Consider the following 24,609-nt stretch of genomic DNA (forward strand, 5'->3'; position numbering starts at 1 on the left):
CTCTCTTTGCTTCCTATTTGCACGTCATAATCAAACTCTTGGATGGTGACCAACATTAATCTGAGTTTAACAGCCCCAGCTGTTACCTGTCCCACATCAAACCCACAGTATTGAGCCAATATCACGGGTGTTCACTCAGCAGCAGCACAGCCATCTCTGCAGACAGTTTAAACTACGACAACATCCATATTTTAGTCATACATGTCAAGTTCATGGAAGTTCGGCTCCTTCTCTCAGTTCTGATGGTTGAACGTTTTGGGTGGATCTGATTGGCTTAAGGCAGGCTATTAACTACAGCAGCAGTATCTTGACTGGAGACTGGGGCTGTGCCCCAAATGGCATCCTATTCCCTATGTAGTGCACTACTTTCAACCAAAGCCCTATGGGCCCTGGGCAAAAGTATTGCACTATATAGGGAATAGGGTGCCATATGGGACAGCCTTGGAGAGTGTAGCAGAGGGCAGAGCCTCGTACAGTTGTTCTCCCTGAAGGATGATCTATTCCTGAGATGACCCAGCACACACAGTGCAGAATGATTTGAATTAATTCCCTCCTGTTTTAATAAGATTAAGCGGGGAGGATCTGGGGTTGGTGGTATGTGGGGTGGGGGTTGGGGGGGTTGGATGTTGCCTGCCTGCTGCCTGTCTGCCACCATGGCTGGGGTTTTGTTTTTCCTCTGTGTTGGTAATGTTAGTCTGGATGTGTCAAGCGGAGGCTTGTGGAGGGTTACACTGACATCCCAGCTGTCAGAGCAGGGACCTTCCCCTGTCATGGACATAACAGTCCCCTGTCCCCCTCCACCCTGCCACAGGGAGGGACAGTATGTCTAACTACATCAACATGACTTTTACTCTCCTTCTCTCACTCTACCCGTCTCTCCTTCTCTCCCTCTACCTGTCTCTCCTTCTCTCCCTCTACCCGTCTCTCCTTCTCTCCCTCTACCTGTCTCTCCTTCTCTCCCTCTACCCGTCTCTCCTTCTCTCCCTCTACCCGTCTCTCCTTCTCTCCCTCTACCTGTCTCTCCTACTCTCCCTCTACCTGTCTCTCCTTCTCTCCCTCTACCTGTCTCTCCTTCTCTCCCTCTACCCATCTCTCCTTCTCTCCCTCTACCCGTCTCTCCTAGTCTCCCTCTACCTGTCTATCCTACTCTCCCTCTACCTGTCTCTCCTTCTCTCCCTCTACCTGTCTCTCCTTCTCTCCCTCTACCTGTCTCTCCTTCTCTCCCTCTACCCGTCTCTCCTTCTCTCCCTCTACCCGTCTCTCCTACTCTCCCTCTACCCGTCTCTCCTACTCTCCCTCTACCTGTCTCTCCTACTCTCCCTCTACCTGTCTCTCCTTCTCTCCCTCTACCTGTCTCTCCTTCTCTCCCTCTACCTGTCTCTCCTTCTCTCCCTCTACCCGTCTCTCCTTCTCTCCCTCTACCCGTCTCTCCTACTCTCCCTCTACCTGTCTCTCCTACTCTCCCTCTACCTGTCTCTCCTTCTCTCCCTCTACCTGTCTCTCCTTCTCTCCCTCTACCCATCTCTCCTTCTCTCCCTCTACCCGTCTCTCCTACTCTCCCTCTACCTGTCTCTCCTTCTCTCCCTCTACCTGTCTCTCCTTCTCTCCCTCTACCTGTCTCTCCTTCTCTCCCTCTACCCATCTCTCCTACTCTCCCTCTACCTGTCTCTCCTTCTCTCCCTCTACCTGTCTCTCCTTCTCTCCCTCTACCTGTCTCTCCTTCTCTCCCTCTACCCGTCTCTCCTTCTCTCCCTCTACCCGTCTCTCCTACTCTCCCTCTACCCGTCTCTCCTACTCTCCCTCTACCTGTCTCTCCTTCTCTCCCTCTACCTGTCTCTCCTTCTCTCCCTCTACCCGTCTCTCCTTCTCTCCCTCTACCCGTCTCTCCTTCTCTCCCTCTACCCGTCTCTCCTACTCTCCCTCTACCTGTCTCTCCTACTCTCCCTCTACCTGTCTCTCCTTCTCTCCCTCTACCTGTCTCTCCTTCTCTCCCTCTACCCATCTCTCCTTCTCTCCCTCTACCCGTCTCTCCTACTCTCCCTCTACCTGTCTCTCCTTCTCTCCCTCTACCTGTCTCTCCTTCTCTCCCTCTACCTGTCTCTCCTTCTCTCCCTCTACCCATCTCTCCTTCTCTCCCTCTACCCGTCTCTCCTTCTCTCCCTCTTCCCGTCTCTCTGTCATTTAGGCTGGAAATGTTAGGGATTTCAATGTGGGGATTTCTCATCGGAGGAATTATCTGTAAAGGAAGCGTTTGTTTTTCCAAATTCATTGTGAATGGCTGCACTGATACAGTGCTCAGGGGACGTGCAGCTGAGAGAGGATCTCATATGTAGCTGCTCAGCAACAATCCCCAGTTCAGTCACTTGGACATACTGTACACACCAGAACAGTACCGTTGTCTGTAGTAAGGCAGACCACCCAGCCCTTCCCATAGGAACCATGAGGAGCACTGATCCAGATGAAGTAAACGCTACAGACATGTAGCGGTGTAGCTAAATACTGGAACTACACACTACTTTTGCAAAAAGAGAAGAAAATATGGGGGAAATGGGCAATCATTTCCTTTCTTTTTCTGCACCAGACCTGCCTAATTCTCACTTGAAACATAGTTGTTGTGTTTAATAGGCTAAATTACACATTCTGTTAACATCTGACCCCAGAGTGATCTGTTCTTGTAATTTGTAGTCTATGACATTTCAGATTTAGATATGAAACATTTCCCGAAGTAGCTTGGCTGTAGTGAAATACTTTTTCAAAGTAGCTTTAGTTAAGTAAACTATATTTTTCTTAAGGGGAGCTTAACTTCTTCTAGTGTGAAGTAATAGTTTTTTTGGTAATGTGACGAGGTGTGAAGGAAGGAGTCAGGTGCAGGAGGTAAAATACAGAAGTCCAGAGTTTAATCCGTTTACATAAATCAAACGCTCCAAGCGTCAAAACGAAACTAACAAGGGAAAACATCCACCTTGGCATAAACACTAAGAATAGTAACTCAACCGAGCTACACGCTCTCACAACAAACAAAGACAAGGGGAACAGAGGGAACACTTATACACATACTAATTAGGGGAATGAGCACCAGGTGTGTGTGATTGACAAGACATGACAAGTGGAGTGATGAGAATGGGATCGGCAGTAGCTAGTACTCCGGTGACGACGAACGCCGAAGCCTGCCCGAACCAGGAGGGGGGGGGGGGGGGCAGCCTCGACGGAAGTCGTGACAGGTAAGCTATTGTTTCAGAGTAGCTTCCCCAACACTGGTATTTGTCAGGCTGGTGTTTTCAAGCAGCCTGCCAGTGAGAGTGTTTATTCTATGTCATTCAGGCAGAGAGGCAGGCAGGCAGGCAGAGAGTCAGCCAGACAGAGAGGCAGGGTCAGTCAGTAAGGGTCTGAGTCATGGCTGTTGGTTGCTGTTGTAAACACAGGTTGTTTCCTCAGGGCAGCGAGGACCGCCTGGGGTGTGTTCCGATGTACCCAGGGAGACATTAGCCCTGTCAATGCCTATCAGTTTCAATCCTCTACAGTCTACATTGAGTCAGTTTGTTTATAGTATGGTGAGCTCACAGACACTGTCCTTCCTGTCTTTCTATGCAGTAATGCAGACATAATTAAACATTGTTCTGTTTATCTGTGTGTCCAACCTCCTACACCAGTGATTCATTGTTTCCACTGCTACAGTAACTGTGAGGAATATTTGCTTTGATAGACAGAGTTGACCTTGACGGCAATGGCATGTTATTGTTGTTTTCTGTTAGCGTTACCACAACTAGAACAAACAACAGAGCAGGGTAAAAGTCACAGCCTCCTTGGTGATGATATATAATTTGTTGTAAGAAATGTATTTTATTTACAATTGTGTTATAACACTTTGACATGCATATACTGACCTCATTTAATAATTTGTAAAAAAGGAATGTCCATACAGTAACGTAATATTTTGCAGAATTTATTGTAACAACATTGTCATGGATCTTTTAACATAGGTCAGGCACTCATCTCAGTGCTTTGCTCAGGGGGGTCATAAAATCTACAATAGGGACATAAGCCACAAAGCCTGAACAGCTTTGAACAGATTTCAGATAGGGGACTGGATACTGATAGTTGTTCCTCCCTCCAGTTATTCAGACCAACCAGGGATAGTTTAGGATGAATGTTTTAGTGGTTAGCACCGTGCCTGGGCACTCTGTGTGCGCTGCTTTGAGGTGAGGTGGTTATGCTTGGGTTGGGCTCCAGTCCCACTTGATATCTCAGCCGTGAAAGGACTCATTAAAGTATGCATGGCCCCCCGGCTGGCGCCTCGGCTTTAGCAGTCCTGCATGAGGTCACCCACCCACCCACTGCTCAGCTCCTCCATAAAGGCGTCAGCATGCTTCAGTTCAGCTGGCACCTAGCCGAACTTCGCTAGCCGAACCGAACGAGTGTGCTCGCATACTCCCTTAACAGACCTTCGCTTGAAAAATTAGAAAAAAGCGGCAATAGTACCGTTTGTCCATTTTGAGACGCCGTAGCCAGTATAAACTTCCTCAAAATAGTCAGAATTAATCCAAGATAACTCAAGTAATCTGTCATTAATGTTGACGTTTTTGCCGAAGAGATCTTAGTCGCGCAATTTTACATCTAACTAATGTTTGGTGCAGTATTTTTCAATGAAAACATTTGCAAGAAAACGAGTTGTCTCTCGTTGAATGACAACAAATACTTTATTGAAGAATCCCTACTGTTGACCAATCACGACGAAGGGGCGTAGACTTCTACTCCGAACTTCAGCTTGCCTCCAGAAAAGATGTTGTGTGCCCGAACATCCGAAAATACCCTCACCAAAGACCAAAACGAACAAAAACGTCACAAAATGTCATCATAATATATGCACAAACTCTACTGAACTGTTTCATCTGGTAGGCTTGCGGCACTTTAATACACACTGCACAGTTAGCACTGTTTTCAGGACAGTCAACATGTCACTGCAGACAGAGGACTGACTGCCAAGCAGGTTTTGTTAGCACTGGTGGTGACTCAGGGAAGTCTGTCTAACCCGCACTAGGAAACCTGCACCAATGTGACTTGATGATAGAGCACCAGACTCTTAGAACCTCACTGCTGTTGTCAGAGTACAGAGAGCAGGCACTGTTGTTGTCAGAGTACAGAGAGCAGGCACTGTTGTTGTCAGAGTACAGAGAGCAGGCACTGTTGTCAGTACAGAGAGCAGGCACTGTTGTTGTCAGTAAAGAGAGCAGGCACTGTTGTTGTCAGTACAGAGAGCAGGCACTGTTGTTGTCAGTACAGAGAGCAGGCACTGTTGTTGTCAGTACAGAGAGCAGGCATTGTTGTTGTCAGTAAAGAGAGCAGGCACTGTTGTTGTCAGTAAAGAGAGCAGGCACTGTTGTTGTCAGTACAGAGAGCAGGCACTGTTGTTGTCAGAGAGATGGGCTCCTTTTCTATGTTATTTCTATGTTCTATGACTGTTTCTGTTTCTCAGTCCCAACAATACAGACTGTGAAACACCACTCTACTAGCATCAGTATACAGAGAACCCGCTGGTAGACTACATCACGCACCCTGCAGAGTCTACTAGCTAGTCTAGTGCTGCACTGCTCTAAAGGTCCCATCGTGTGTGAACTACATGGAGCCACGTCAGCTGCCCCAGGCCTGAGCTCTGTAGACTGCTACCAGACCTCTCATCTTCTCTCAGCAGAGTGCATCTCTCTCTCTCTCTCTGAGATTTCAGTGTGCTTGATTTTCCCAGCCTGTGGCATGTTCCTGGGTTCCCAACATTAGTTCTGCAACCGGGGCAAACCTCCGTCTCTCTCCTCTCCCTCTCCCTCTATTCTCCCTCTTTTCTCTCCCCCTCTTTTTCCTCTCATCTCCCCCTCCCTCCCTCTCTCATCTCCCTCTCCCTCCCTCTCTCCATCTCTCTCTCTCGCTCTGTTTCTCTCAGCACGCTATAATGACCATAGGGCTCAGCTGTTAAATCACACACACATCTGCTCTCTGTACTCTGACATTTGTTGTGTGTTACCTCACAGGACCCGCAAATAGCAAAAGTTGTGTATTTATCTTCTTTTCACCCAGCCTCCTTTGATATGAAGGTTTGGTCTTCGGTTCTGAGTAGATGTGTTCTATAGTCATCTGAGATGTGTGAGGTGACCTGCTGAGCGATTAACAAAAATGTATTTTTTCTCCCCCGGTTATTAAACAACTAATTGACCGACGTTGGTTCAATTACTTGAATTCCATTTATAAAAATGTTTTGGTGAGCACAACGTGTCGTTTCTCTAGAGAGAAATCAAAACAAGCACAAGATAAATCAGATCAAGAACGAACTGTGGAACACTATAGGAAGTTGTAGTTTTCAACAGGAAAATATTCAACCAAGTTCAGCACAGAAAACGTGGTAATTAACTACAATGCCCATACTCCATTGCGCCTGTACTGCCTGCCCTGATGGCCTCGGACAGACAAATGAGAGAGGAATGTACACAACACAACGACGAGAGGGCTAGAGACAGTTAATGAGGTAGCTCTACCCGATTGGTAGTTGTAGTACTTGGTAATTAGCAGTAATTTTAAGGTAATAATTGAATGTTCTTTTTTTATATTTGTTTATCTAAATTGAAAACTGTGATTATTATTTATTACAAACCGAACCGTAACCGAACCAACATCAGAAAGCACTAATCACTCAGCACTATTAACTAACTAACTAACTAACTAACTAACTAACTAACTAACTAACTAACTAACTAACTAACTAACTAACTAACTAACTAACTAACTAACTTGCTTTGCTATTTTCCTTGATCCACTCTTTCCTTTCTCTTTCACTCTCTATTCAGCTCCAGGTTCATGGTCTATATACACTGCTCAAAAAAAATAAAGGGAACACTAAAATAACACATCCTAGATCTGAATGAATGAAATAATCTTATGAAATACTTTTTTCTTTATATAGTTGAATGTGCTGACAACAAAATCACACAAAAAGTATCAATGGAAATAAAATGTATCAACCCATGGAGGTCTGGATTTGGAGTCACCCTCAAAATTAAAGTGGAAAACCACACTACAGGCGGATCCAACTTTGATGTAATGTCCTTAAAACAAGTCAAAATGAGGCTCAGTAGTGTGTGTGGCCTCCACGTGCCTGTATGACCTCCCTACAATGCCTGGGCATGCTCCTGATGAGGTGGCGGATGATCTCCTGAGGGATCTCGTCCCAGACCTGGACTAAAGCATCCGCCAACTCCTGGACAGTCTGTGGTGCAACGTGTCGTTGGTGGATGGAGCGAGACATGATGTCCCAGATGTGCTCAATTGGATTCAGGTCTGGGGAACGGGCGGGCCAGTCCATAGCATCAATGCCTTCCTCTTGCAGGAACTGCTGACATACTCCAGCCACATGAGGTCTAGCATTGTCTTGCATTAGGAGGAACCCAGGGCCAACCGCACCAGCATATGAGGATCTCATCTCGGTACCTAATGGCAGTCAGGCTACCTCTGGCGAGCACATGGAGGGCTGTGCGGCCCCCCAAAGAAATGCCACCCCACACCATGACTGACCCACCGCCAAACTGGTCATGCTGGAGGATGTTGCAGGCAGCAAAACGTTCTCCACGGCGTCTCCAGACTCTGTCACGTCTGTCACATGTGCTCAGTGTGAACCTGCTTTCATCTGTGAAGAGCACAGGGCACCAGTGGTGAATTTGCCAATCTTGATGTTCTCTGGCAAATGCCAAACGTCCTGCACGGTGTTGGGCTGTAAGCACAACCCCCACCTGTGGACATCGGGCCCTCATACCACCCTCATGGAGTCTGTTTCTGACCGTTTGAGCAGACACATGCACATTTGTGGCCTGCTGGAGGTCATTTTGCAGGGCTCTGGCAGTGCTCCTCCTGCTCCTCCTTGCACAAAGGCGGAGGTAGCAGTCCTGCTGCTGGGTTGTTGCCCTCCTACGGCCTCCTCCACGTCTCCTGATGTACTGGCCTGTCTCCTGGTAGCGCCTCCATGCTCTGGACACTACGCTGACAGACACAGCAAACCTTCTTGCCACAGCTCGCATTGATGTGCTATCCTGGATGAGCTGCACTACCTGAGCCACTTGTGTGGGTTGTAGACAATCATCATGTTTGCTCCAAATCTTATGAGCTCAGTTGTGTGGAAACAGTGGAGGTTGTTGAACCACTGTGATCGCATCGCTAATTACACTGTAACCAGAGGAATTGCATTGTGTTTTTCCACAGCTCTCCAGATGGCTGTTGGCCAGGGAGTTGTATTCCCCCTGTCAGCATCCCAAATGCCACCCTATTCCCTACCGGGCCCTGGTCAAAAGTAGCGCACTATAAAGGGAATAGGGTGCCATTTGGGACATATTCTTATTCTCTGTCCCTTAATCCAATCAGCTATACCTCTGTGTTCTCCCGATCAATAGCCAGAATGTTCACCTTGGGCCCTAATGTTCCCACTGGATTTCCATTCAGGGAGAAGGTAAAGCTGGATGCAATTGCCAGGGATATCAGGCGCTTGTCTTGTCTGTCTCCACATCCCCTGCCTGCCTTTAGATAAAATCAGTATTCTGCTGAGAATCAAACTTGATGTGTGTCCCAAATAGCACCATATTCCATTTATAGTGCAATACGTTGGGCCCTGGTCAAAAGTAGTGCACTATAAAGGGAATATGGTGCCATTTGGGACACAACCCTGCTCAAGATCTGGTCCTGAAGGCTCAGCTTCGATCCCCCCTCTGCTGTACGTTGATGACCGTTTTTTTTTTTTTTTTGCGTTCTGTGTGTAAGTCGACCATCTGCTTCTCCACAGCTAGGAGAGCTTCGGCGGGCTGAGCGGTGTGTGTGGTGTGTCTCTGAGCAGTGTGTGTGTGGTGTGGGTTTGGTGTCTCTCTCTCATCTGGCTAATGGAACAGTATGTTGAGGGACCAGCCGACCACTCTGCTTTGAGAGCTGCAAGAGGGAGTATGTTGCGTTTTAGAAAAATGCCTTCATTGGCAGGCATAGTAACACAGAAACAAACAAGTATAGGAAGTGAGAGAGGCGGGGGGAGGGAAGGAAAAAGAGAGAGAGGGAGCGAGAGAGAGAGAGAGACACTGAAAATTGTAAAAAAGTGGATTTGATAAATTAGCCTTCCTTCAGCAATGGGCCAAGACTACTTAGTACTATGGTCAGGAGGCACAGTTTCTTATGTTGGTTGACTCGTGACTCATTTTGTGACATTTGAGATAATAATTTATAAACCTTTTAAAGATGATTTTTCTACTTATTACATCATATCCTTTGACTTTTCAGTTTGACCTTGTGTCAGATCAATGTCTCCAACTATTGCCTCCAGAGATGATTTAATGTGGGACTACACATATTATTACAGATTCATAAATGTCAAATGTTGTTGTCATAACGACAGAAATGCCCAAGCAATCCTTTAGCCTTAGGCTTTTGCTTCAACCCATATCGTAGATTCCATTTGACGTCCGATGTAGACACTTTACTGTAAGCACTGAACTGCACAGTTCAGAATGTGTGAACCACAGCTGTGCTGCAGATAGAGGTCTTGCTACTACAGCTGTACAGGCAACATATAATGTCTGAAAAGAACTCAAGCATTGAACCTGCAACATCCTACTGAGATAGCAAACCTCTGTAAACATTGTACATCATTCTAAAGAGCAAAGGTTTTAGCTTATACTGTACATGCATGTTCAAGATACACAAGTTCTGTGCACTACAGGTCTGCACAGATCAACTGATATTCACAATGTCTACGCAGACCTGATCTCTAAAGCAATCAAGAATTTGTGCAACAGAGGGAACGGACCACCTGTCAATCAACTGCTATGCCTTCTACCACAGAACACAGAACTCAGTTGATCCTGTTCCCTGATTGGTTCTCCTTCCTCCCTGTGGCATATTCCTCTGGTCCTCTGATCTCTCTGTGTATCACAGCACCTGACCCTCTGCATGGTGCCGCTCGTCGCTCACAAAGAGGCCCCAAGTGCTGCTGGGATTGTTTCCTTGTGTTACGCTCCTGGTGGAATGCTTCTGATGTGGAGAGCTCTTTAAAAACATAACAACCACCACACACACACACACTCACACACACACACACACACACACACAAACAAACACACACACAGAGACAGACAGACAGAAGGGTAGACAGACAGAAGGGTCATTGTGAGACGCGGTGTGGGTGAACGGATTATCTCTGCATGTGTAGTTCCCACCGTAAATGGAGGAGGAGGTGTTATGGTGTGGGGGTGCTTTGCTGGTGACACTGTCTGTGATTTATTTAGAATTCAAGGCACACTTAACCAGCATGGCTACCACAGCATTCTGCAGCAATACGCCATCCCATCTGGTTTGGGCTTAGTGGGACTATCATTTGTTCTTCAACAGGACAATGACCCAACACACCTCCAGGCTGTGTAAGGGCCACACCCCCGAGAAGGAGAGTGATGGAGTGCTGCATCAGATGACCTGGCCTTCACAATCCCCCTACCTCAACCCAATTGAGATGGTTTGGGATGAGTCGGATGGCAGAGTGAAGGAAAAGTAGCCAACAAGTCCTCAGCATATGTGGGAACTCCTTCAAGACTGTTGGAAAAGCATTCCAGGTGAAGCTGGTTGAGAGAATGCCAAGAGTGTGCAAAGCTGTCATCAAGGCAAAGGGTGGCTATTTGAAGAATCTCATATATAACATATATTTTGATTTGTTTAACACCTTTTTGGTTACTACATGATTCCATCTGTGTTATTAAAAATAAAGAAAAACCCTTGAATGAGTAGGTGTTCTAAAACTTTTGACCGGTAGTGTATATCTAGATTTGTTATTTCATAGTTTTGATGTCTTCACTATTATTCTACAATGTAGAAAATAGTAAAAATAAAGAAAAACCCTTGAATGAGTAGGTGTGTCCAAACTTTTGACTGGTATTGTATATATATGTGTATGTATGTATATTTTGTGTATAATGTGTATATTTGTGTTGTATTGTGCAGAGCACATTTGAAAAAGAGACGTAGGTCTCAATATGTCTTCCCTGGTAAAATAAAAATACATGTATGTGACTTGCCCAAACCCTCTCTCCAGTTAAGATTCAATGGCAGGTTTCCTGATGCTAAGCTACAGTCACGTTACCCTGTGTGTTGACGTTAGTCCTTGTGCCTCCGCCCAGTTATATTTAGGGGGAGTTAAACCCTTCTGAAATTCAATCTGGTGAATTATGGTGGCAAAATGTGACAGAGGGTTTTCCCACCGCATGTCCATGTGAATGGAGAGAGGAACATTTCCTGGACCTCCCGGTTTTAGACACAGACAGAAGAATCTAGAACAGTCTCTACACTGTTATTCTGCATCCGTTTTCAACAACCACACCATATCTAAGACTCACAGAGTTATTAGCCTTGGCAGGTTTAGAGGTGAAAAAACACTTTTGCAAAGGATAGTAGTGTAAATCACCAAGCACACTTAATCTCGTAAACCTAGAACCAAAATATTGCGTAATGCTGGGAGAGACTAGGGGTTAGATTCAATCCGTAGCGCGGAAGATCCGCGTTATAGCACAATTTAAATTTAAAGGTAACTTCCGATTGAGCCGACATACTGTATGCATCATTTACTGTGAATGCAGTCTCCGCGAACGTGGGAACATTGCCTTTAAATTTAAATAATGCTATAGCATCAGGGCCTGTTGTCTGGACCTATGGCAGTCTCTATGGGGGTGCCACAGGGTTCAATTCTTGGGCCGACTCTTTTCTCTGTGTATATCAATGATGTCGCTCTTGCTGCTGGTGACTCTCAGATCCACCTCTACGCAGATGACACCATTTTGTATACATCTGGCCCTTCATTGGACACTGTGTTAACAAACCTCCAAACGAGCTTCAATGCCATACAACACTCCTTCAGTAGCCTCCAACTGCTCTTAAACACTAGTAAAACTAAATGCATGCTCTTCAATCGAACGCTGCTGGCACCCGCCCACCCGACTAGAATCACCACTCTCGACGGGTCTGACCTAGAGTATGTGGACAACTACAAATACCTAGGTGTCTGGTTAGACTGTAAACTCTCCTTCCAGACTCACATTAAGAATCTCCAATCCAAAGTTAAATCTAGAATCGGCTTCCTATTTCGCAACAAAGCCTCCTTCACTCATGCTGCCAAACATGCCCTCGTAAAACTGACTATCCTACCGATCCTTGACTTCGGCGATGTCATTTACAAAATAGCCTCCAACACTCTACTCAGCAAATTGGATGTAGTCTATCACAGTGCCATCCGTTTTGTCTCCAAAGCCCCATACACTACCCACCACTGTGACCTGTACGCTCTTGTTGGCTGGTCCTCACTACATGTTCGTCGTCAAACCCACTGGCTCCAGGCCATCTATAAATCACTGCTAGGCAAATCCCCGCCTTATCTTAGCTCATTGGTCACCATAGTAGCACCCACCCGTAGTCTGCGCTCCAGCAGGTATATCTCACTGGTCATTCCCAAAGCCAACACCTCCTTTGGCCGCCATTCCTTCCAGTTCTCTGCTGCCAATGACTGGAACGAATTGCAAAAATCTCTGAAGCTGGAGACTCTTATCTCCCTCACTAACTTTAAGCATCAGTTGTCAGAGCACCTTACCGATCACTGCACCTGTACACAGCCCATCTGAAATTAGCCCACCCAACTACCTCATCCCTATATTGTTATTTATTTTGCTCTTTTGCACCCCAGTATCTCTATTTGCACATAATCTCTTGCACATCTAGCATTCCAGTGTTAATACTATTGTAATTATTTTGCACTATAGCCTATTTATTGCCTTACCTCCATAACTTGCTACATTTGCACACACTGTATATATATTTTCTGTTGTATTTTTTTACTTTATGTATTTTTACCCCATATGTAACTCTGTGTTGTTGTTTTTATCGCAGTTGTAAATGAGAACTTGTTCTCAACTGGCTTACCTGGTTAAATAAAGGTAAAATAAAATAAAAATAGCGCAGATGAATCTAGGCCTAAACTATATGTTTGTTGTGATATTTCTAGCTTGCTCTGAGTGAAACACCCCCAAAATTAAAACAGATTCAACAGAAAACGTCAATTAGACAAATAGTAAAATGTCTGTCTTATTGTGACCTTTGAACGGAGGCCCGAGCCGTGACCCATGTATTTTCTGCAGTTAAACTCTCACTGGGGATAATATCTTTCCACTGATGAGAGAGAATAAATGACATTACATGGATCTGAGCTCTGCTACACGGCATCATTCTTGTGTTTATTGCATGATCTGCCTGGCAGCACAATAGCCTGGTCATCCACAACACAAATATGAATATCCCAAACGTATTTAGAAACACACTGGCCCATGATGACACAAACACAACAAAGTGGATGCTATGTAGCCCATCGAAGGCTGGTTACAAAGCTACTACTCTCTAACATCCTAGTTTACTTTCTTATGTCAGGAAATAAGAAAATCTCATTTCTTTTTTTCATCCAAGCAGAAAAACAGAGAAAGGCATCAGGAGAATGTCTGTTATTGTTTATTGTTTTGTACTACAATAGAATGCATCAGTTTGGCTTCTCACTGCAGCAACAACAAATAAAAGGGGTCCAATTTGCTTCACGCTTTGTTTGCCTCAGAGTCCCACATGAGTTGTGTTTGTTTCCAGTCAATGGAGCAAAGAAACCCTAAGCAAACTAAGCTCTTTCTCTAACTTGTCAATTACCATCTCTCTGTTTCATCCTCTGCTACAGAAACAAAGCTTTCAAAGTCATTCATTTGGATCATTTATGTGATTTCATGGGATGACATAATGGGTGCAGGAAACAAGTGATCTCTGGATTACAATCTTACTGATGCCTGTTTAATAAAGATCTTGAATGATGAATTGGTAGAGTCTGACTCTGACATTGTATCTCAGAGTCTCAACCTATAAGCTGCTGATTCAATATGTAACCATATGGCTTTGTGTCACGCCCTGACCTGGAGAGACTGTTATTCTCTAGGTAGTTTGGTCAGGGTGTGAAAATCTATTTATTGTAATTCTATGTTTGGCTGGGTGTGGTTCCCAATCAGAGGCAGCTGTCACTCGTTGTCTCTGATTGGGGATCATACTTAGGCAGCCAGTTTTCCTGCCTGGGTTGTGGGATCTTGTTTGTGTTCCTGTTTGGCTTGTTTCGTGTATAGCCCATAAGACTTCACGGTTTCGTTGATTTTGTTATTTTGTCAAGTGTTTATCTTCACTATAAACATGTACGCATACCACGCTGCACCTTGGTCTGACCCGTCTCTCAACGATCGGGACAGAAACACGCACCAAGATGGAGTCAGCAGGTACAGCCAGTCAGTCCGGATCGATGAAGGAACGCGTTCAACGACAGAAGATCCCACCAAACACGGACCAAGCAGCGTGCCCAGGAGCAGCAGACACCCTGGACACAGGTAGTGGAGCAGAGATCATGGACTTGGGGGGAGATAAGAGAGGATCTGGCCAAGCATATGGAGGCCCTGAAAGGGATGAGGGTGGAGAAGGAGAGAGTAGCTGATAGAGGACCCTGGGCGAAGGAGACAGCCCAGGCAGGAGAGGAGAAACGGCGACCCAAGAGGACGCGGTCATGAAGAAAGCCTGAGAAGCAGCCCCAAGAAACATTTTGGGGAGGCACACAGGGTGGTTGGCGGAGCCAGGGTTCAGAGCAGAGCCAACTCCCCGTACTCACGCTAGGAAGCGTGTGACCGCGCAGGCTCCGAGTTATGCGGTGCTGCGCACTGTATCGCCAGTGCACCGGCACAGTCCAGTGCGTCCTGTGCTAGCGCCACGCACGTCCCGTCCGAAAATGGGCATCCAGCCAGGACGGGTTGTGCCGGCTCAACGCTCCTGGTCTCCAGTAAGCCTCCTCGGTCCAGCATATCCTGCGCCGGTTCTACGTACTGTGTCGCCAGTGCATGTGCACAGCCCAGTGCGTCCTGTGCTAACGCTACACACGTACTGTGCGGAAGTGGGCATCCAGCCAGGACGTGTTGTGCCAGCTCTACGCTCCAGACCTCCAGTGCGCCTCCACAGTCCGGTACGCCCCGTACCTGCTCCCCGCACCAAACCAGTGGTGCGTGTATCCAGTCCGGTTCGGCCCGTGCCAGCTCCTCGCACCAAACCAGTGGTGCGTGTCTCCAGTCCGGCACGACCCGTGCCTGCTCCTCGCACCAGACCAGTGGTGCGTGTGCCCAGTCCAGCTCCGGTCAGCGGCTCCACTCTGGAGCCAGAGCAGTCCGCTCCACCGGTGCTAAGTCCAGCTCCGGTCAGCGGCGCCACTCCGGAGCCAGAGCAGTCCGCTCCACCGGTGCCCAGTCCAGCTCCGGTCAGCGGATCCACTCCGGAGCCAGAGCAGTCCGCTCCACCGGTGCCCAGTCCAGCTCCGGTCAGCGGATCCACTCCGGAGCCAGAGCAGTCCGCTCCACCGGTGCCCAGTCCAGACCCAGAAGTCAGCCCCTCTCCAGGGTCGGGGCCTCCCACACCAGGGTCCAGACAGGGCTTGGTGCATCGGGGGAGGTAGGAGAGGGGTAACATCACGCCGAGGTCCAGACCAGACCAGGGGCGCAACGGAGAGGCAGAGAGGGAGAGGTCGTCACGCCCTGAGCACGCCCGCACCCGGACCCTCCCCTAATAAGTCAGGTTGGTGCGGCCGGAGTATGCACCTTTGGGGGGTGGGGGTACTGTCACGCCCTGACCTGGAGAGACTGTTATTCTCTAGGTAGTTTGGTCAGGGTGTGAAAATCTATGTATTGTAATTCTATGTTTGGCCGGGTGTGGTTCCCAATCAGAGGCAGCTGTCGCTCGTTGTCTCTGATTGGGGATCATACTTAGGCAGCCAGTTTTCCTGCCTGGGTTGTGGGATCTTGTTTGTGTTCCTGTTTGGCTTGTTTTGTGTATAGCCCATAGGACTTCATGGTTTCGTTGATTTTGTTATTTTGTTGAGTGTTTATCTTCACTATAAACATGTACGCATACCACGCTGCACCTTGGTCTGACCCGTCTCTCAACGATCGGGACACTTTGTCATGAGGGTTGATGGGGTGATGAGGAGAATCAGCTCTCAAGACATTATCCGGAGCAGGGTCTTCAGTAAATGTCACAGAGCCACTCGCCCATTGATATGATTTACACTGGGTTGCCCTCCTGCCCTTTTTAAATGTGGCGTCATGTCATTTCAAGTGGGCAGCTAGCATGTGACAGGTTCAGAAGAAAGGGCTGTAGCAGTTCTGTAAGCCAGCCTGGTCTCATAAACCAGACGTAACAAAGTAAATGTAAATCCGGAACACACTAATTAGTATGATATGTTACGTTTGGTATGGTTACATAAGACATAAGGTTACTTAAGGCAAAAACGAAAGTAGGGAGATTGGTCGGGGTGGATGGATATGCGTATAATGCAAAACGTCTAGCAACCTAAAGGTTGCATGTTCGAATCTCATCATGGACAACTTCAGCAACTTTGAAACTACTTTCTAGCTACTACTTAGCATGTTAGCTAACCCTTCCCCTAACCTTAACCCTTTAACCTAACCCTAGCCTCATAGCCACGGGAAGTAGGGGTGCTGAGGGTGCTGCAGCACCCCCTGAGGAATCAGAATAAATACAAAATATTAATAAAAATAGTGCATTGGGCCTTTAATAGTAGCTGACCGATATAGACCTCTGTAGCGCAGGCAACAATATTTTTTCAGCATCTCTGCTTCAGCAAAAAATGTAGTTGTATAATTAAGAACAGTATCTTGCAGGATTCAATAGTTGGAATTGTAAGAGTTGTTGCCCTGTCCCTTTCTCTGCTATTGTCATTCTAATGGTCCCCTGTAGCTCAGTTGGTAGAGCATGGCGCTTGCAACGCCAGGGTTGTGGGTTCGTTTCCCACGGGGGGCCAGTATGAAAATGTATGCACTCACTAACTGTAAGTCGCTCTGGATAAGAGCATCTGCAAAATGTAAATGTAATGAAATCCAGAAAGAACACAACCCTGTCCTCAAACATTTATATCAAAAGTTCCAAAGTTATGGGAAAAGACATCAAATTAAATATTTTTCTTGATCGAATAAAAAGGAAAACAAACATATTTTGTGCAGTATTGATTTACCATTAATTTACCATCCTTACAAACCACAATGTAAATGTGCATTACTGTACATAGGCTGGTCATCTAGACTTTCCATCACCATGAAGAAAAACAATGCACAATACAGTAATTGAGTACATTGAGACATCAAGTGGTTTGTGATGATGTGGCTCAGTTGGTAGAGCATGGCGCTTGCAATGCTAGGGTTGTGGGTACGATTCCCACGGGGACCAGTACGAAAATGTATTCACTCACTACTGTAAGTTGCTCTGGATAAGAGTGTCTACTAAAATGGAAAAGGAATTAATAAACCATTTCAGTTTTCACATAGAAATAAGTTACATTTGCAAAGTAGTTCAAGAAACTGGAAAACATCTATCAAGAAAGTATTTTATATTCCACAAGCATTATCAGATTAACTGTTTTGTACAGATAATTATCAGACTCAAGTTACAAATGCTGGTAAACACTCAAATACATTTAGTGATTTTTTTTTTTCCAAAAGAAGTGCACTGGGCCTTTACTAGCCCTATATTAGTGGAACAATATAGACGTCCTCGGATTTACTTTTACTATGTTATGTCAACCCCTGAGTCCAGGTTGCAGCGGCTTCTGTAAGTCGAGGAAGGTCAGGGGACTTTTGACCACCTGTTGGTTTAAAACACACTTCTAAGTGCAAGGTGCCATTATTTTTGTCCTGGAATGGGAACTGGGTGATCGGAGCGGAGGTAGTGAAATGTTAGCTAACTGTTTATAGCAAGCAATGTGAACACTAGGTTGCTTTGGAGCGTAAATCTTGTTTCGTGCATACAGTGCCTTGCAAAAGTATTCATCCCCCTTGGCGTTTTTCCTATAATTGTTGCATCACAACCTGTAATTTAAATGGATTTTTATTTGGATTTCATGTAATGGACATACACAAAATAGTCCAAATTGGTGAAGTGAAATGAAAAAATCTAAGTGTCACATGATCGCAGTATATATACACCTGTTCTGAAAGGCCCCAGAGTCTGCAACACCACTAAGCAAGGGGCACCACCAAGCAAGCGGCACCATGAAGACCAAGGAGCTCTCCAAACAGGTCAGGGACAAAGTTGTGGAGAATTACAGATCAGGGTTGGGTTATAAAAAAATATCTGAAACTTTGAACATCCCACGGAGCACCATTAAATCCATTATAAAAAAATTGAAAGAATATGGCACCTCAACAAACGTGCCAAGAGAGGGCCGCCCACCAAAACTCACGGACCAGGCAAGGAGGGAATTAATTAGAGAGGCAACAAAGAGACCAAAGATAACCCTGAAGGAGCTGCAAAGCACCACAGCAGAGATTGGAGTATCTGTCCATAGGACCACTTTAAGCCGTATACTCCACAGAGCTGGCCTTTACGGAAGAGTGGCCAGAAAAAAGCTGTTGCTTAAAGAACAAAATAAGCAGACACGTTTGGTGTTCGCCAAAAGGCATGTGGGAGACTCCCCAAACATATGGAAGAAGGTATTCTGGTCAGATGGAAAAGAAGGAAAACGCTATGTCTGGCGCAAACCCAACACCTCTCATCACCCCGAGAACACCATCCCTGGGGATGTTTTTCATTGGCAGGGACTGGGAAACTGGTCAGAATTGAAGGAATGATGGATGGCGCTAAATACAGGGAAATTCTTGAGGGAAACCTGTTTCAGTCTTCCAGAGATTTGAGACAGGGACGGAGGTTCACCTTCCAGCAGGACAATGACCCTAGGCATACTGCTAAAGCAACACTTGAGTGGTTTAAGGGGAAACATTTAAATGTCGTGGAATGGACTAGTCAAATCCCAGACCTCAATCCAATTGAGAACCTGTGGTATGACTTAAAGATTGCTGTACACCAGCGGAACCCATACAACTTGAAGGAGCTGGAGCAGTTTTGCCTTGAAGAATGGGCAAAAATCCCAGTGGCTAGATGTGCCAAGCTTATAGAGACATACCCCAAGAGACTTTCAGCTGTAATTGCTGCAAAAGGTGGCTCTGCAAAGTATTGACTTTGGGGGGGGTGAATAGTTATGCACGCTCAAGTTTTCTGTTTTTTTGTCTTATTTCTTGTTTGTTTCACAATAAAAAATATTTTGCATCTTCAAAGTGGTAGGCATGTTGTGTAAATCAAATGATAAAACCCACCCAAAAATCAATTTTAATTCCAGGTTGTAAGGCAACAAAATAGGAAAAATGCCAAGGGGGGTGAATACTTTCGCAAGCCACTGTACATGGTGTATGTGTGTCTGTGTGTGTGTCTGTGTGTGTGTGTCAAACCGTCTGTCTGTCTGTGTGTGTCTTGCCATCAGTCAGTCTGTCAACAGCTTCCAAGGCCTCTCATGTTGCAGTATGGAAAGTAAAGAGTACAGTGAAGAGGACAGTGAAGAGGACAGTAAAGAGGACAGTATGTGAGAGAGAAAGGAGGGGGTGGATTTACACTGACATGTTCCCTGGAAGAGCAGGAAGGAGGGGGATCTGTAGAAATAAAAAGGGGAATAACACTAGCCACTGTTCTCTTCTGTTGCAATATAAAACTATACTATACTATATAACTACCACAGCTTCTGCATATGCAAACCTCCACTACACATTGTTCAGCAGGTTATTGTTACACAGGTCACATAGCTAAACTGTATTAGAAGAGCCAGAGTATATATTTACTCCATATTAGGTCATGTAAATAAGATAAGATCATACAGAAGATACGATTACAGGTTTATGTGTGTGAGTTCAGACAAGATAAGTTAATACTGACAAGAGAAGTTACAACCTCCTGTGTGTGTTGAGACAAGACAAGTTAGTGGAGCTCTTGAAATTGTGCCATATCTTGGTTATTATAAATCTCTTAGTTCTCAGTACTGAATAGGTTCCAGTCAGCAGGGGTGCCCTTGCCTTAGCCAATGAAGCATCGCCATAGGCCCTTAGGGGGAAATGTTTTGGAGAAATATACAGGGAGAGAAAAGTGACTGTCTAGGAACTATTCATTTCCTCCGATGATTAAATGTTGCAGATGATGTGACTTTGGCAAGAGTGTCATTTCAATAAAGCAGCTGTAATATAAAGGTATTAAATGTCATGTAAATAAATTTGTCATGGCCGTACGTCTGTCGTGGATAAATGTGAGAGAAAAGAATAGGAGCTTGCTCATATTTCTATTCTTGCTGGGAGGTCTAATTTTACACTGTGTGTTCTCCTACACAGAATATCAACTATCACTCTCTCTCTCGCTCTCCTCTCTTTCTCTCTTTCCCCTCTCTCTCTCCCCCTCTCCTTCCTCTCTCTTTCCTCTCTTTCTCTCTCTTTTTTTCTCTCTCTCTCTGTCTTTCTCTCTCCCCTCTCTCTCTCTCTCTCCCCCTCTCCTTCCTCTCTCTTTCTCTCTCTTTTTTATCTCTCTCTCTCTCATTCTTTCTCTCTCCCCTCTCTCTCTCTCTCTCTCTCTCCCCCTCTCCTTCCTCTCTCTTTCCTCTCTCTCTTCTCTCCTCTCTTCTGTTCATAATGATCACCATGCATGATTATAATGTCTGTCTGCCTTGGAAGATGAGCCAGATGGTCTGCCTTTTACCCCGTGTATCACTCTCCCACTGGGGGATCGGGTTAGCTGAGAAAGACATTACACAACCCCTTGGTTGTGTAAGGGAAACCTGTGGATTATAAAAAGGTCCTAGCTATGCCAGGCATGCCACACCAGGGAGGATGTGGGTAGAAATAGTAGGCCAAATGGAGGGCATGCTCTGAGGGGGGAGAGCTCTTGCTCAGCCCTTCAATCAGAGACCTGTCAGGAGGAGTGGAGGGTGGATGTGTGTCTGTTTTTCACGCTCTATCTGTCCTCTGTCATTACTCTCAATCACGGCAGGCCTATACACACAAACACACACACACACACGCGCACACACACACGCACACACACGCACACACACACACACACACACACACACACACGCACACACACACGCACACACACACGCACACACACGCAGAGTTGTAAGAGGGAAAATATAGATTTTCACACGACAGTTGATTACACCATTAGTGTGTGTACTTGGTGTGTGTATTTCATTTTCAAAGTCTCTCCCCTAACTTCAAGTTACCTTCGCCTACAGTACATTCCATCAAGGCAATCCGGGAGGATGTTAGAGGGCCTTTTACTGAAGAATGTGTTTGTTTCATATGATTTGTGTTTAGCTTTTTTGTGCTTGTTCTGCTCTATTCTGCTCTGCTCTATTCTGTTCTGCTCTGCTCTATTCTGTTCTGCTCTATTCTATTCTGCTCTGCTCTGCTCTATTCTGTTCTGCTCTGCTCTATTCTGCTCTGCTCTATTCTGTTCTAATCTATTCTGCTCTGCTCTATTCTATTCTATTCTGCTCTGCTCTATTCTGTTCTGCTCTTCTCTGTTCTGCTCTATTCTGTTCTGCTCTATTCTGTTCTGCTCTATTCTGTTCTGCTCTATTCTGCTCTGCTCTATTCTGTTCTGCTCTATTCTGTTCTGCTCTATTCTGTTATACTCTATTCTGTTCTGCTCAGTTCTGTTCTGTTCTGCTCTATTCTGTTCTGTTCTGTTCTGCTCTGCTGTATTCTGTTCTGCTCTGTTCTGCTCTATTCTGCTCTGCTCTATTCTGCTCTGCTCTATTCTGTTCTGCTCTATTCTGTTCTGCTCTATTCTGTTCTGCTCTATTCTGTTCTGCTCTATTCTGTTCTGTTCTGCTGTATTCTGTTCTGCTCTGCTCTGCTCTGCTCTATTCTGCTCTGCTCTATTCTGCTCTGCTCTATTCTGTTCTGCTCTATTCTGTTCTGCTCTATTCTGTTCTGTTCTACTCTGTTCTGTTCTGCTCTGTTCTGCTCTGCTGTATTCTGTTCTGCTCTGCTCTATTCTGTTCTGCTCTATTCTGTTCTGCTCTATTCTGTTCTGCTCTATTCTGTTCTGTTCTACTCTGTTCTGTTCTGCTCTGTTCTGCTCTGCTCTATTCTGTTCTGTATTCTGTTCTGTTCTGCTCTGTTCTGTTCTGTTCTTCTGCTCTTGGTCTCAACATGACTCCCTGCTTAAATAAAGGTTCAATAAAATGACACTGTAGATCATGAGCCTTGTGTGCAATTTAAAAACCACACTTTGGAGCCCCATTAAGAGCCCCAAACTGTCCTAAATGTTATTATTTACCCTCATTGTGATATACGCTATATAAACCTTGTCCTCATTCCATTAATGTGACCTCCCTCTCTTTCTTTCCGTCTCTCCCGACAGACCTTACGGTGAGCTCACCAACTGCACCTACCTGATCGCTCTGAAGATGGACTGTTTCTGGCCCAACCGGCTGGTGGACGAGTTCTTCATCCGCATCCACAAGCACTACTTCCACGATTGCTCCCTGTCGGGACGGCTGCTGCGTGATCCACCCAACCGTATCCTTGGGCCATTCATCGTGGTGCCCATCCTTGTCACGTTGCTCATGACTGCCCTAGTGGTGTGGAGGAGCAAGCGCAGTGAAGGCATGGTGTAGCTGGGGCCAGGCCCAACCTCCAGGCCACCAGCCAGGGAGAAGAGGTCTAGAGGAGGGCCCCCTTCACTTCCACCCATGACAGACACAGATACACATAACACTGCTGCTACCTACTACAGAACAGACATCATGGACCAGGTGAGGGACTGGGAGGACTATCAAAGCCTGTCTTAAGGACAACATTATAGAGCATCTCTGGTCCTATCACTCTGTTGGATAGGAGACTGACCTACAGCCACAGGATATAGGAAAGGACACAGACTACAAGATGAGAATTCATATATCTACAGTAATTATACCCTGCAGGCGGACTGGTTTAAAAATGGAAGAGTGCTTCCATTGCCCTTTATCTACTAAATCCAATCTGGGTGTAGAATCACAAGCTGTTTGCCATGAAGGACAGATGCTGTCTGATTGGTTTGAAGGAATTCCTGGACACATTAGGTAATTTCCTGTGCAGTGAGTTGAGACACTTTGGCACAGCTCCTGGAGTGGACTTCTTACAGTCAGTCACTGATTGGTTGATAGAAAGCATTATCCTATCATCTCTCTGCTTTATGGATGCTGTCTGTGCACTCTGTACTCTCCTCATAAACACTGTCTGGACCCAACACCCTGTCCCTGTCCTTGCCCCTGCCCCTGTCAGAACCAACACATTTCTACACTCACCCTTCAAGTCGTCACTTTGTGTACTGTGCCAAAGTGCTGTCAGTAATCAAAATAATTTTAAAAATATTAAAATCGAATTTGGCCTTGAATAGAAAGTGAATATGAAAAAGACACATTTTTATTTTTTTGGGGGGACGTGTGCGAAACTGAGGTACAACATAGTGTGCAAATGAGGTATTTCATAATGACTGTGTTCAATAAACTTGGATTAAAAACAAAGACGTGACATTGTGTATCGGGTGCTTTGTAACGGTGGTTTGGTAGTATTACTTTTATCTGCGTAGTCACACAAGGCTTAAGGCTAGTCGATTGTTTTGTAAGTTACTGACAAACTGTCGTGTCTGTGTAACATCTGTGTTTATTGGCTATTTAGCAAGGCTAATGCTGTCATCACCAGATAGGGACATTGCCTTTAAGAGCAGAGCATCCTGCTTATGGCATTTTCTGACGTATTCTTCATCTTATTAGTACTGAGAGGCAAAGCGTCTGTGTGTCTGGCTGCCTTACTAATTGCTTTATATTACTATGGCTGAGACCCGGTTTTGCCGTCTACAAGATCTCGGCTCCCAAAGCCCCCATTTAGCGACCTGCTTACTCTTGACAGGGCAATGGAAAACTCTCTCTCTCTCCCTTTCAAAGCACCTTGATTGCTTTAAGAGATATAATAAACCTTTGTGGTGCTCTGCTCAGCCCCCGTATTCAAAATCCTCCCCTTCATTATGAGTCTGGCTCCTGTGTAGAACTCAGTGTACTCTGGGAAACGCAGTTAAAGACCTCCCGGATGATAACTGTCTGTTAGTCGTTGGGGATCCAATGAGACCTCAGGGGAATTCTTTAAATATAGAGGGAATGTTTATCTAATTATAATTTAATTGTGTTTTAATCTAGTCTGGGTACCAGTCTGTTTAGCTTTCATTCCACTCCTTGCCACTCTGTGTCATATGCCAAAGAGACTGACAAATGCCACGGAGTACCAGGAGTGGAATGATAGCTAAAGAATGGTCATCAGGCTAGGTTTTAATGGTTCCCAGAAATAAACCCTCTTACTGAACTGAGCACGAATGGTTTCCTCCATATTCATTTTTTTGTTTGAGGCTGAAGACAGCAGCACCTCTTAAAAAAAGATTCAAGTCTGAGACAGGCTATTAAAATCCTAGTGTTATCTGCAGATGAACGTTTTCCTACTCTACAACAGCTGTAGTCAGCACAGCAGAGTAAATAATTGGCCCAGCGTCGTCCGGGTTTGGCCGGTGTAGGCCGTCATTGTAAATAAGAATTTGTTCTTAACTGACTTGCCTAGTTAAATAAAGGTAAAATAAATAAAATAAATA

At 45.6% G+C, this 24,609-nt stretch overlaps 1 protein-coding gene across 1 annotated transcript in view; it reads left to right on the plus strand.

Annotated features, from left to right (window-relative positions):
* LOC311128856 (receptor activity-modifying protein 1-like) overlaps positions 1-23,503 on the plus strand; it is an 80,044-nt gene extending 56,541 nt beyond the window's left edge. Inside the window, exon 3 of the mRNA XM_084161076.1 lies at positions 22,354-23,503. Coding sequence (XP_084017202.1) covers positions 22,354-22,609 — 256 coding nt within the window. The 3' untranslated portion in view covers positions 22,610-23,503. The remainder of the gene's footprint in view (positions 1-22,353) is intronic.
* The last annotated feature ends 1,106 nt before the right edge of the window (positions 23,504-24,609 follow it).

Source organism: Coregonus lavaretus, assembly GCF_964263955.1.
Source record: "Coregonus lavaretus genome assembly, chromosome: 5".
NCBI lineage: Eukaryota > Metazoa > Chordata > Actinopteri > Salmoniformes > Salmonidae > Coregonus > Coregonus lavaretus.